At 36.4% G+C, this 13909-nt stretch overlaps 1 protein-coding gene across 1 annotated transcript; it reads left to right on the top strand.

Moving 5' to 3' along the window:
• Positions 1-1338: 1338 nt before the first annotated feature.
• On the top strand, positions 1339-13874 carry LOC145780640 (kelch-like protein 24). Its single transcript, XM_082592264.1, has 14 exons — positions 1339-1365; positions 1787-1930; positions 2319-2421; positions 3251-3381; positions 3779-3871; positions 4674-4827; positions 5515-5609; positions 7306-7398; positions 8985-9159; positions 9444-9584; positions 10088-10269; positions 11290-11469; positions 12116-12273; positions 13235-13874. The coding sequence occupies exons 1-14, from the start codon at positions 1339-1341 to the stop codon at positions 13296-13298; spliced, it is 1740 nt and encodes a 579-aa protein (XP_082448390.1). The 3' UTR covers positions 13299-13874.
• The last annotated feature ends 35 nt before the right edge of the window (positions 13875-13909 follow it).

Genomic DNA, 13909 nt, shown 5'->3' with positions numbered 1-13909 from the left:
GCTTACGCCTGGTGGTTGAAGATATACACTGAGTAGATAGACAAGGAAGCCAATCGTCGTGTTCATCTTCAGGCATGTCTGTGTCCTACTCCCATCAAAGACACAGCCGCATGCTTTTCAGCGAATTACGCCTTTTTGAATCTGGTTGTTCCAAAACGCGCTCACTTCTGCCTTCCATCAAGGGTGTAATAATTTGGGTCGACTTAGTTCCGAAAGGAAATGAGGCCGAGAGAAAGAAACTGACCCCTTACTCTCACAAGTGCCGATGGCTTAGTGTGATGAGAACCTTATTTTTTATTCCCCAAAGCTCAGCAACTCAGGTTGGGACCTTTACCTCACAGTGCGTTAAGATTTATGACTAACGCGATGATAAATTAATCGACAAGTGAATGACGAAGTAGGCTACGGCTGTCAAGATTAAACCGTAGCTTTAACTTATTTTACTTCAGAGAAAGCACACGAGTAATGTACATTCATTTTGTGTCGTAAAGTTGCCAAAATATGGGCTATAAAGTTGTGCTGTCTGAATTGGCTATACATTGGATTGATACAGTAGCGTAGCCAGGAATTTTGAAAGGGGGGACTTTGACCACCCAGCGGCGGGGGGTCTGGGGGGCCTCCCCCAGAAAATTTTGAAAAATTACTTTGAATTTGGTGCACTCTGAGAGCATTTTCAACAAAAATGTGGGTACGAATATTCCTGTAAAATGGTGCTGTCCGGTAGCATAGCAAAAGTATAAGATCATGTTTTCTTCAGCATTTTTCGGAAATAAAGCTAAGTCTCTGTGTTTTCTTGTTGCTAATTCTTGGCTGAGATGTTTGAATGTTTGGTATTGGCAAAACTCGCTCTTTTAATGCAATTTTGTTTAAAATTAAGCAATTTTTTTTAGACTGAAAACATCATTCTCAATATCGTGACGTCACACGCGTGCCAAAGGGGGGGGGTTGTAACCCCCAAAACCCCCCCCCCCCTTGGCTACGCCACTGGATTTATATGTAACAAGCAAATTTGCTAATAAAAAACAGTTTCTATTATGCTCGTACAATTAAACTTTAAAGGAATGTGATGGTTTTGAATCAAGTATTCAGAATAACTCACCTATTATATTTGAGTCTATTCAAACAATAGGAGCCGTCCAGTAGGATTTATTTGAACAAAAGTTGTGTTGGTTTAATTCAACGTCTGTCTACACAACACGTAGGTCAATTCTATACCTCTGTGTAGAAAGCGTTCCATTTATGACATCACAAAATCAGTTTCGAGGTTGTGAATATGACTAGACCTGCTAGTTTGATGGAAGTTTGAAAACGAACGCTTTGCTTGCTATACGGCAGAGAATGACTAACGAAAGCTCTCAATTTGTGGTAAGTTACTTTGCTTTATAAACTGATTAGCAACGATTTTATGAAACATGCCTAACTATTTATATTAGAAAAAATGTGCGAGGCACTACGACATTTTTACTCAACCTACTGGTGGTTTGCTAATCTTTTCCTAGTCAACATGTATTGAAACAATATTTATTTTGAAAGGCTACAGGGACTTGGAGAGTTTTTTTCAAAAGTAAGATAATTGACAGGTAGGCCTAAGTCGTTTTAGTAGCCCAGTTTTGAGCAACTCAGTCTAAAAGATGTAGGCTAACTGATTTTATTAATTAGCGTCAGTGTAAACTTGTTTAAAAGTGAAATAAATTGGTCAAAAAATGACTATGGCTTAAAATAATCAAAAAACGCTTATTTTGGGAGCATCTTGAAAACAATTTGTGCAAAGCTATTTGGTTCGCAGTTTCCGATGCAAGGAGCAACCACTCTTCGCGAGCTTAATGTGATGAGAAAAGAAGGTTTGCTCACTGACGTCACAATCATAGCAGACGACCAAGGCTTTGAGTGTCATCGAGCAGTCCTAGCCGCCAGCTGTCCCTACTTTAAGGTTGAGCTTTGCTTTGGCTTGTTGGTTGATTAAAGTTTAAGAAGTTGCGGTTCAGTCGTTTTTTATACTAAGGACCTTGATAAAAATTTATCTTGGCTCTTCTTCTGATGGTTAATTTTAAATAAAATATTGAAAAACATTTTTTTCAAAATAGGCTACAATAGCCTACAAAGGCTTTACTGTTGACTGTTGTAAATTACCCTTTATTTGATTTAACTTCTAAAGAATAAATTTAATTTCCAAGTCCCGTGGGCCGTGTGTAGATCTCAACCTCCTTTTGTGCCTTGTTTGATTTGCTTGCTGCAGTCGCTTGTTTGTTTTCTTCGCTTTCTCAAATTAAAGTAAACTGTACTGTAAGATCACCTACAGCAATGATATATTTTCGCAGGGAATGTTTTCGCATGGATTGAGAGAATGCTTAGAAAATGCAATTACCATACACGGAGTTAGTTCTAAAACCATGGCAGTAGTATTGGAGTACGCATACACGGGTAATTGACGCTCATATAACGTACTATTTAAAAGTTGTATGATCATTTATTTAAATTTTAATCAGATCTTACTTGAGGTAAACTTTTCTGTCATGTATTATATTCAAATATAAATAACTTTCGTCATGCACACGTGAAATATAAAGTTGACTGTAGGGTTAATTTGTCCTTGTAGTAAAAAATATGAATTGCAGCGTTTAATATGAAGCAGGTGCTGTATTGAAGCGGTAGCCTAAGTAGGCCTACTTTTGCGTAACTTCACAATCAATCACCACATTTGTCTAAGGTCCACGCGAGCCCATGGACAGCAGATGACAACGTATAACTGCTATAACCGCTAAAATAAAAAAATAAAAAAGGATTTAGGCATTCAAACCATGTTAGGATTCTAGGGATAACAAAGCAGAAATATCCAAAACATTTATTCGATCATTCCTATCTTGTTTTCAGTTTACTACATACAGTGCAACTGTCATTTTGTATTGTCTTGAACCTGGGTGCATAAAGATGTCGGTTAAACGAAGAGCTTTACGTACAATATATAGCCAAAAATGCTTCTTACTATAAATTCGAACAATTTGTTTAAAAAATTTCAGTTTCTGTGTGTGAAACACTAGCCTGTACAACTGCACGCTACAAATACGCATGTTTTTAACATAGGCCTACCGAGTACAAACTGTTGGAGTGTTGGTGATACGTTGTGTTTTAAAATTATCAAAATGACAAACGGCCACATGGGCTATGAGTATGCCCCGTTATTTCTATGATTTCCAAACAACTTTTAACCCAACTGTAAAATTTAGTTAGCTTACTTTATTTCTTACCAAAGGAATGTGCGCTTTGACTCGGGACAACGCTTTGCAAGCTTTAGCTGCGGCGGATTTGTTTGGTCTCTTGTCACTGCGGGATGCGACTGCGAGATTTTTGCAAAAATGCATAAACGCACGCAACTGCTTGCAAGTAAGTGTTTGTGGTTGTAACTAGGTGTAGTAGAATTTGTTTTATTGTAAGAATTGTCTTATTGAGCTTAATTTTGATTGACTTGAAGTTTATTCGGTTTATTGGCGTTAGTTTTGAACCAAGCCAATTCTCCATGAAAAGCAAGTCTATTGCGTAGGAAGCTTTTTTTAAGCCACGTTTTTAAATCGTTTCGGTTTTAGGTTTATGTCTCTTTAAAACAATAACTTATCATACTTCTTTAGAAAATGGTTGCTTTTTTATACTTGTTGGTTTTCATTGGTTTTAACGTAGTCTGCTGTATATTTGGACGCTGCATTTAGAATATGAAGCCAACTCGCGGTCTCACCATAAATTCAAAAAGGTTGAATAACTATTTTCTATTGTTCTTGCAACTCAGATACGACAGCTGGCGGATATACATTCATGTTCATTACTCCACGAGGTGGCAACACATTTTGCAAGAAAATATTTTACTGACGTCATATATCAGGTAGTGTGGCGTGGTGCGGCACTGGATTGGTTTTTGATTGGTTAAGATTCCGGTTAAAATAAGAGTCTTCTACAAGCCAGCAGTTGTAAACTGAGCAAGCGACAACTGAACTAGCAACATTTGAGCAAGTGGCTGAAGTTGGTAAATGATGAAACTGAGCAAGTAACAACTGAGCAAAGGCATAAATCGAAATGTCACAAGTTAGCAAAATGAGTTTGACAAGAAATGACTAAGCAAGTCCGACGTGAGCACGTAAATCTCATTTGCTGACTTGGCAGTAGCTGAAATGTAATTGCTGAGTTGTCGCATGCTGAGTTGTCCGAGTATCGGCTTAAACTACCACCATTTTACTTTTTTACATATCAAAGACGGGATTTCGCATATAACATTTGCAATAGACAAAGATATGTCAGGAACACTACAAAGATATTATGATAAATAGTGTTTCACAAAACAGATTGCAGCAGAAGTGTTCATTGTGTTTGCAATAGCATTTATCTTGGCTGGCTCAAAGTTAGCTGTTCGTCGGCTGCATCGTCGGGCGATGAGAACCATGTTACGATAATAGAAAAATCGCCGGTTCGAGACCGCTCAAAAGCATGCGGTTGTGTCTTTGGCAGGTGACTTAATGGCATGTCTGGAGATGAACACGAAGATTGGCTTCGATACCTTACCGTCCAATCAGCCCATATGCCTTCTACCACCAAGCGTGAGCTTGGATCAGCAAAAAAGCTGTTTAGAATTTCAGAAAATTTGCCATGCTGAAAATATAGTCACTTACAAAGTTGTACATATATTCCAGGAGGAATTTTTAAATTTGAATCTCGTGACCTTAACATTGTACCTCGAAGACGATGACTTGCACGTTGGAAGAGAAGATCTTGTTTATGACGCTGTAATGCGTTGGATACGTCATGACGAAGACGAAAGGAAAATGCAGATAGAAAAAGTTCTTAGTTAGTGATTTATACAGTTTCAATAAACACAAAAAATTGTATGAAATTTAATTAATTATGCACTAATTTGCATTAAATTTACATATAATTAAAGCTCATTTTGAAATAACTTTTTGACAAACAGAGCGATTCTATAATAGCTTACACGCAGGTCCTCATAGTTTACTAGTTTTTCTGCACCTTAATTGGTTAGATTGTGATTGAAAACAAAAGTACATTTGTATTCAAAGCATATGTACCTTGACGAAATGTTACATCTCTTATAATTCAAACGGTGCTGCCATTACTTAAATAAGCCATTCCACTGTAATGCAACAAAATAATATATGTAATGTTTAGCTATGTAGTAGTCTACGTTCTTTATGTTGTGTAATATCAACTCTCCTTTCAATTTAAGACATACAGCAACGACTGTAGTAGCTTTTGTTTTTCAAATGAATAAATCCATACACTAGTCTAAGTTACCTGAACGCGTAAATTTTCACAACATAAATTCCATATGTACCAATGTTTCAGCCAGAAAAATTTAATCTCAAAATAACATATTGTCACTGCAACAAACCAATAACAATAATTGCATGTTTCTCATTCTTGTGCTGATAGCCGGGAAGAACTCTCCTTTCTTCACAACAATTATTGTAAATACATTTTGTGAATTGTTGATGTACTGTAGTTGATTTCTTATAGAACTGGTTCGCTTACCATTTGTCAAGCCTGAATACTTGAAGCTTCAAGCCAAGGTCGACCCGTTGATATACCACAACCAAGCATGTGTTCAACAGGTAACTTAAAGCTAACCACACAATTGTAGTCGTAAAACTAACATTTATATCGTCAATTTTCTACATCGGCTCAACTTTTAAAAAGCAGAAGTGGTCTTCTGAGTATTATGGCTGCAACCGTTGTCTATATACGGCTACCACTTGTCTAATATGCACTTGTCTGGTCTTACTAAAATCTATGTTACAAGCAGAGATGAGCAAGATCACCAGTATTGGTGATCTTGAAGATCAAGATCAAGATCACCAAGAATAGGTGATCTTGCAGATCAAGATCAAGATCACCAAACTATGTGATCTTGAAGATCAAGATCAAGATTGTGATCTTGAAGATCAAGATCACTTTCAAGATCACTTTTTGTGTAGGCTACTTGAAAAAAAAATGAAGTTTTTGATCAATGATATTGCAAAAATTAATCACTATGAGCAACCTGGGTAAAGGTATATAGTTGGTATTGCTAACTTTTACTTTTAACTACTCGATCGCTAGCCTAAGAATTGTAATAAGTTAGTGACTGTTGCTATTAGGCCTATCAATTGTTGACGTAGTTTGCGTAGAATCGCAACGTCACACCCAAAGCCGAGGTTAATTACAGTAGTTTTGAAAAAGTCGCAAAATTTGCAATTAGTTTTATACTTTTTTATTTACAATAAATAAATAAAAATAAACTTTGAACAGCATCTTTTTTACCAAATTTTTGTCTGGTTCATGTGGGAGTTTTTATTCGTGTTACTAAGTAGTTTTAACTTTCACTGTATTATGTCAATGTTTATGGCACCATTTACCCATCTGGCAACATTGATACTGTTGTCCGCTATCAAAAAAGTTCAGAGGTTTGCGGTCCGACAAACCGCTCCATACTCAGACCCTAAACAAGTCTTGGTCTGGTTGATTTGCTGCAATAAACCACTTTACATGACCAAAGTTTGCTAGAATCCAGATTTTTTAACACCGCCATTCTAGACTTTTGAAACATCTAAAATTGGGTCAAAGAAAGCAAACATTTCTTTAAAATTCGCACTTGAAAATTGTGAACAAAATTAAATCATTTTTTATTATGCGTCAACATAAAGTACACGGAAGTTGACTTCTTTATTACGACCAACACAGAAAACTTTTTCAATTTTGAAATGGCAACACTGACCAGATTAGATGGAGACTTTAAATCGTCTTTTGTTGGGCACATATCATATTAACAGTGGCTTAATGTTAGTAGTTGCCACTAACTTCTTTGTACAGTACGAGTTCTAAAAAAATGCCTCCATCTAGGAAGTAAAATTCAATATTAAAGTGATCTTGATCTTATTGTTCTTCAAGATCAAGATCACACAAAAAAAAGTGATCTTAGATCAAGATCAAGATCACCAAAAAAAAAGTGATCTTGAAGATCAAGATCAAGATCACGCCCATCTCTGGTTACAAGTAACATGTTACCAACAATGGTGGCTTGTAGCCTACGCCCTACACTATGACTGTCCACTGTCCAGTGTCCACCTGTACGCAGGACCGTTGATGGGATAATTTGGGCCCGGTATCAGTGAGATCTTCTGATCTCAAATTAAGACGCTTCTAAGAAAAACGCATTATATCCCAAGAATACGCGGTGGTTCTAATAAAGAAATTATCAAACAATGCAGTAAATGGCGTGTTAAACATACAGTAGGTATTTGTACGTTTTACAATTTCCTGTTTTTCTAGGTCTTAGAAGCTCAAGGGCACTACATTTCCGACGAAAGTGGCTTTCATTTTAGATTTAAGCAAAGAAAACCAAGAAAATGTGCTAGTAAAGAAGTGAGTCCATAACTTGCATTATAAAAAACTTTTGTAAGTAGGAGAGAGTGGGGCTAGTCGGAAAGTTTTTTTTTTAAAGTGAAATTTAAAAAAATTGATGCATAGCCTGACAACTTGAAGTGGCTTAAATTATCATTTATGGTGTCTTCTATCATACAACCAAAAATAAGTATTGAGTCAATTAAGCTTTTAATAAAAATTTAAAATAAACAAACATACAATTGATTTTTCAACTGACCCCATGCCTGGGGTTAGTTGAAAAACGTCAGTTTAATGCTCACTAATGAACTGGATACTCTTTTTTCAACCAACAAACATTTACATGGGGTTGTAAGCAAATATGCTTATTTGCTTTAAGATCAAAATGCAATGAATTCTACACCTGATCATCGTAAAAACATTTTGTAATAAACGCATTGATAAAACTTGTGATGCCACATATATAGCACTTTCCAAGTTATTCAAATTAAAATTTTACAATGTGTGTCTGCTTAAAACAAGTACATTGGAGCTTATACTACTTACTATCATACCACGACAATATACTCGTATCATACTACATAGTCATACCGTTATCAAAACATTTTCCAACTAACCCCACCAACAATTTTCCAACTAGCCCCATTAGCATATGACAAACTATTTTCCTAAAATATTCAAGCATGGTGCATTGGACTAAAAAATTTTTATTTCTTAGTGTTGTAGAACACCTACAGATGACACACACCAAAAAACTTCTGCCTGTCTATAACGATATCGACGCATAAGATGTTTTTTAATACGCCAAAAATTTTACTTCGAAAATAAGAAAATACAAAATTGTCAGCCAAACAGGTATACCTTGACTCAACAAATCGAAACTAACATGGATTATGTGTTTTTATAAACTACTTCACATGTTGGCAGTAAATATTTAAAATAGTTATCGAGAGTTAAAAAAATGATCATTTTTCAACTAACCCCGCCTTCCAACTAACCCCACTCTCCCCTAAATTAAAAGTTAAGTTTTGCGTTCTATCGTTATTTTAGTCTCTTGCTATAACTCATCAAATATAATGCAACATAAAGATTTTCATTCAAAGAAATGACAAGTTCAAGCAAACATGGTTCAATTCTCAGTGTGTGTAGTCCTGTCAAACGATAGATAGCGGTTCTACTACTGTAAACTCCTGTACTGACAAAAACGCTTCAAACACTTCAACAACAAGCGGACATTTCTCATTGTTAGCATAGGTAAACTGGTCTTTATCATTGATTGACAAAGTCTCTACAAGTATTCGGAGTGCCTGTATTAAATTGCTCAGGTGGTATTTTTTTCAATTAGAAAATAAACATTCAAACTATCTTCACATCCTCACAATCAGAAAGGTATTCAACGTCCAAACAACGACTATCGCTGTCATGGTAGTTCTTCAGCGCACTTATTCTTCGTGCACATGCCAAGATCGCATGCTGGTCACTAATATAATATATTAACTATGCATCCTTTTCTCAACACTCCGCTGTGCTGTATAATGTATAATTCAATATTGAATATTTTATTCAGTGTGTAATATATTAAATGGTCTTTTTGCTTCCATACATAGGTTATGGTCGTCATAGGAGGGGAATCCCGTGTTGGACGTCATCAAGATGAAGTGCATGATGTTATTTATTACGAACCACTGACGTCAAAATGGGAAAAACTAACAACACTTCCGGATAATTTAAACGTCAAGGCTTTCAGTGCAGTAGCCAGTGGATACGAAATCTATCTAACTGGTATTTTGATTTTAGTAGTCAATCTTTGCAATTGGGGAATAGTTTTGAAAAATGTTGATCCCAACAGCTCCATTTAATTTCCAATTTCAGTCCAAAAAAAACTTTTGTGACAATGTTTCCAAATTTAATTGGTCGCTTTGCCATCTATGTTTGAAACTTTAGATGTCACAGTCTGAAGTATAAATGGTTCGCATGCAAATATTCCATATTGACATATTACTATTGGAAACTTTATCTTTTTTTTCACTAACCACCCACCATTGAACATTATTATTTTACTTCAGGTGGAACCTGCGACAACAAAGCTGTTTCTGATGTGAGCGTATTCTGCACTTACTCTAAAAAATGGCGCTATCTACCGGAGATGAATAAAGCCAGATACCATCATGCCTGTCTTGCGGTTAAAGACAAAATTTACACTCTTGGTATATATTACCGCATTGTAGCCTAGCGTGGAGAAATTATCTGTATTTGATCTTTTTGTTTTCTGCGTAATTTGGTCTACTTTTTCATAGCGACAGTTGTAGCAAGCTCCATTTCCCAAGTTGATAGTTTGCATACTTGTAGGGTCTTTGAACCCTGACGTAGGCCACGTTACTGAGAATGACAGAATAAAGTTTCTGATTGTTGAAGCATTATTGTCTGTGAATTATCCCACCCACTTTGTACAGCCTGAAAATTGGTCTGACGCCACTTGATCTTGCAGTTTCGTTGTTCTTAAAGTCGGCTGCTTAACCAACTGAGCTATCAATGCAGACAACGCCCTATCGGTTTGCAGAAACAACCACGTGTAGCCCATAACCCCCACTCACATTCGTCTCAAATAGCCATTCGTTTTAAGTTTTTATTGATAATAATAAATTAATATCGGTTTTTCATGTATTCATAAACATGATAAAAACGATTGGTGATTTCAATCTTTTTTTAGGAGGTAGCGATGGTTACTCGTGTATCCCGGATGTAGAAGTCTACAACGTGGAAAAGGAAACCTGGAAACTAATCCAACCGATGGTCCATGCCGTTAAGTGTCCCGCTACTGCCGCGTGTGGTGATAAAATATATGTATTTGCTGGGTTTTCAGGAGGCTATGAGATATGCAAGTCTATACAGGCAAGAAGGGTTTTACTGGAGACAAGATTATTTTGATGTTTGACTCAACCTTTCTAAACATTGACTTATTGTGATGTGTGAGTCTTTATCGGAAGGCTAATAAAGCCTCTTTGCAGCTTAATCTTGCTTGTAGTTCCGTCTACTTGGACGCTTTGATCCGCTATCCCAGGCCTGGTCACCGATATTGACAGAGTGAATAAGTTTCTTCTAATTGGATGTATTACAAACACAAATATAACATAATTAAAATAAACTCAAACGTTTTCGACAGGTACATGTGTCCTCATCAGGAATTACATATCTGCAATATAAATAAAATGAAAATTGTAAGGTAAATTTGACCTTGCATTATAACTGTAACTGTATACTAACGACACTCCAGACTGAAAAACACAAACTGAACGACACAGGAATGATTACAAGTAAATTATACGGTGGAAACAGATCACATGAGGTGTAAACTACAGGCATTTGACAAACAATTAGAACACACACAAGAGGAACGATGAGCCACAGGCGAATAACTGCCGGTTGAGAGACGGATTATTACGTTTGATTCTTCAGGCTTCCATGATCTTAGTCTGAAATTCAGATCTGCCTCGAGAGATGATTTTAAATTGGTCGATCGAGACATTGTCAGTGCACATTTCACAATGAAAACACTTGTGTGTGTTCTAATTGTTTGTCAAATGATGATTGTTGCTTTGTCAAATCATCAAATGATTTGTCAAATCATCATTCCACCGATGAATGGCAAACTGTTCTTGAACTCTGTTGCTTAAACAGACACCCAGAGAGTCGAACCAGGGCGGAACCAGATTTTGAAGTTTGTCGTTCGCAAAGTCCACAACTTAACCAACTGGGCTATTGGGGTGGACAGTTAGGGCGGATATGGATTCAACAGTTGAAGACGTTGAGTCGCCCTTGAGTCTTCTAATGCTCTGTCTTGGGTAGTGACACCTAACACCGACGTGCTCTTTTAAAGGAAACTGTTCAAAACCTTTCGTATATTGTTTTCAGACTTATTCAGTGGATACAGATTTATGGGTCATCACCCCTTGCCCACAAATAGATTACACGTGCGCCCACGCCACTGTAGTGACGTCACACATCTACTTGCTCGGCGGAAGTTCAAAAATTGTGAAAATGTTTGATCCTGAGACATCCTTAGTGACAAGCCGAACTGCAGATATGCTGCAGGTAGCTTCGGTTATTAGTGTTACTCAAACTTTTTTTACTAATTTGCAAAAAATAGTAGGTTACTGGGTTTTTGGCATTATATTCAGCCTGATAAAATACATCAAGAACCGCAGTAGGCTACTAATGTTAGTCTAAACCGCTTTTTTATTACTCTAAAAGAGCGTTTTTTTACTGACTGCACACTTTTTAAATTTTGTGTGAGTACGATTTTATCCCAACTTGCCTTTACTACTGCTTTGTGCAAGAAAAAATACAATTTTCCTGTTTTACATTTTTTGTGACTCATCTGGGAATCGAAACCAGGATGGATCAAAACCATAAGTAAGAGAATAGATCACGACTGTTAACAAAACAGATGAAGGCTCAAACGCATAGTGGTTCAAATAAACATGTGCTTAATATTTATCGCAAAATGGAAGCATGAGGAACATAAAAGAACGATCTTATACGTTTTATCACAGATCAAACTGTGACAACGTGAATGTCTTTGTACAAAACTGCTGCAGCTTTCAGTCACTCATTAGTTAAAAAGTTGCCAGCATCACAAACAAATATCCCATTTCAAATGGTTATTAAGCCCAATCAAAATTTTATAGATTTTGTTATAGGATTATGTTTTACTTTTAGCTTTTTTACCTTCTTTCAGAAAAGAGACAATTGTGCCGTGACGTCAATCGACGGAATGCTTTACGTCACAGGCGGGTTAGAAACTTCCTCTGGATCGTCTTTGAGTTCCGTAGAATGCTTTTGTCCATTTAATAATTCATGGAAAATGATTGCAGAATTACCTTTGGGTCGTCATAGGTGAGTTATTTAGTTCAGAGTTAGACGGAGAACAATACAATTGTCATGTAGGCTAATCGTGTTCGAACATCTTAATAACAATATAAATGCAATCGAATGGCAAGCAAAGTAGGCCACACTACAAAATAAATTATATCAGAATAAGTCTGAATATAATTTAGCTGTTAGCTAAAAAAAAAAATTATCCCAAGTTCCAATTTCATACAAATGTCGTTGTTGGTTATCCCATGCATGAGTTAATCGAAAAAAACTTCTTGATATTCAAAAAATTTCTAAATTAATGACGTCATTGTTAGGTGTCACCTTCCAGATAAGCAAAACTTTGCACTAGGTAAACCACACAAACATTTTGCATAAGAATTAATGACGTTGAGATCAAGAAAACTTGTTTTGTAGAATAATGAAACGCCATCAGTTGTGTCATAACGTTCCTGCGCTACGTTACCTGACGTTAAAGTTACAAAAGTACCACATTTAACTGCGTTGTCTCACATTCATGCGTTGACCTGAATAATTTCTATGTCAGTTTGTTACATTTTGCTGTAGCATTTCAAACACACATGATGAACAAAAATATTACAATTTTACTCCACTCTGACTTCATAGAATTGTAAAATCTAATCTTTTTTTACATTAACTTCAAAAATAACATAACTTTAGTCCTCAACCTCTGTAACTTTTTCCTGCCGAAGATCTGCCGATTCCGTCTTTTTATCACCCTGTAATTGGCAGTACTTCCACTGAATACTTCGAAAGATTACTGCAGTGTACCCAGCAGCAGTGTTTGATGTCCAAGATATGCGTAGACCTACGTTCTTCTTTGGTTGGTGCATGGACTGGAGGACTGGGTACCGTTCATAAGATGGTTTGTCGTTTGTTCTTCAGCGCCACGCTCGCAGAATATTACTGAGCTAGCCTCGCGAAAGTTAAGCGCCATTTATTTTATTTTACATTTTTTCAGGCACTCAACTGTAACAGCTCGTGTTCCAATTTATCAGAGAGGACATATTCCAGGACCAGACTAAGAAGATGATTTATAGTTGTCTACATGGTGTATCTATCAATTAAAAAGTGGTTCATTCAAATGGAAACAGGGACGGATTTAGTAAATAGCCTTAATGGGCAATTTTCAACAGAGCACAAGGCTGTGTAGGTCTACATTAATTCAATCTTGCAAATACACCTTGAATAAAGTTACTTTTTGTATTTTAAGGTGGAGGCGATCGCCCCAACTACCCCCCCCCTAGATTCGCTACTGAACGGAACTGACTTTCAGATATTTATGTTATCCGTTGCTGTTGATAGGCAGTACATTGGTGTGCATGTGCAATACGTAGGCTAAGCATATGCAACTCTATCGAATGTAATATAATGTATTTCAAAAACACAAACATTCAGTAACAATTCAATTTCTGTAAAGTATTGATATTGAAACATATGAAATGTGGGCTTCAAAACAACTTTCACTTTTGTTTGCTTTTTCGGATAGGCTATATTCGTTTCTATAGCAAAATCAAAAACCAGCTTATGCAGTAAAATTTAGTAGCCTACTGCAATACAATATCTTAAACCAGTGTTTCTCAAACTTTTTTAGTCCATCGCCCCCTTTTTGTTATTGAAATAAAATTTCACCCCT

Source organism: Aplidium turbinatum, chromosome 12 (assembly GCF_918807975.1).
Source record: "Aplidium turbinatum chromosome 12, kaAplTurb1.1, whole genome shotgun sequence".
In the NCBI taxonomy this organism is placed as follows: domain Eukaryota; kingdom Metazoa; phylum Chordata; class Ascidiacea; order Aplousobranchia; family Polyclinidae; genus Aplidium; species Aplidium turbinatum.
The sequence above is the reverse complement of the archived record's forward strand: the minus strand, read 5'-3'. Positions and strand labels throughout refer to the sequence as shown.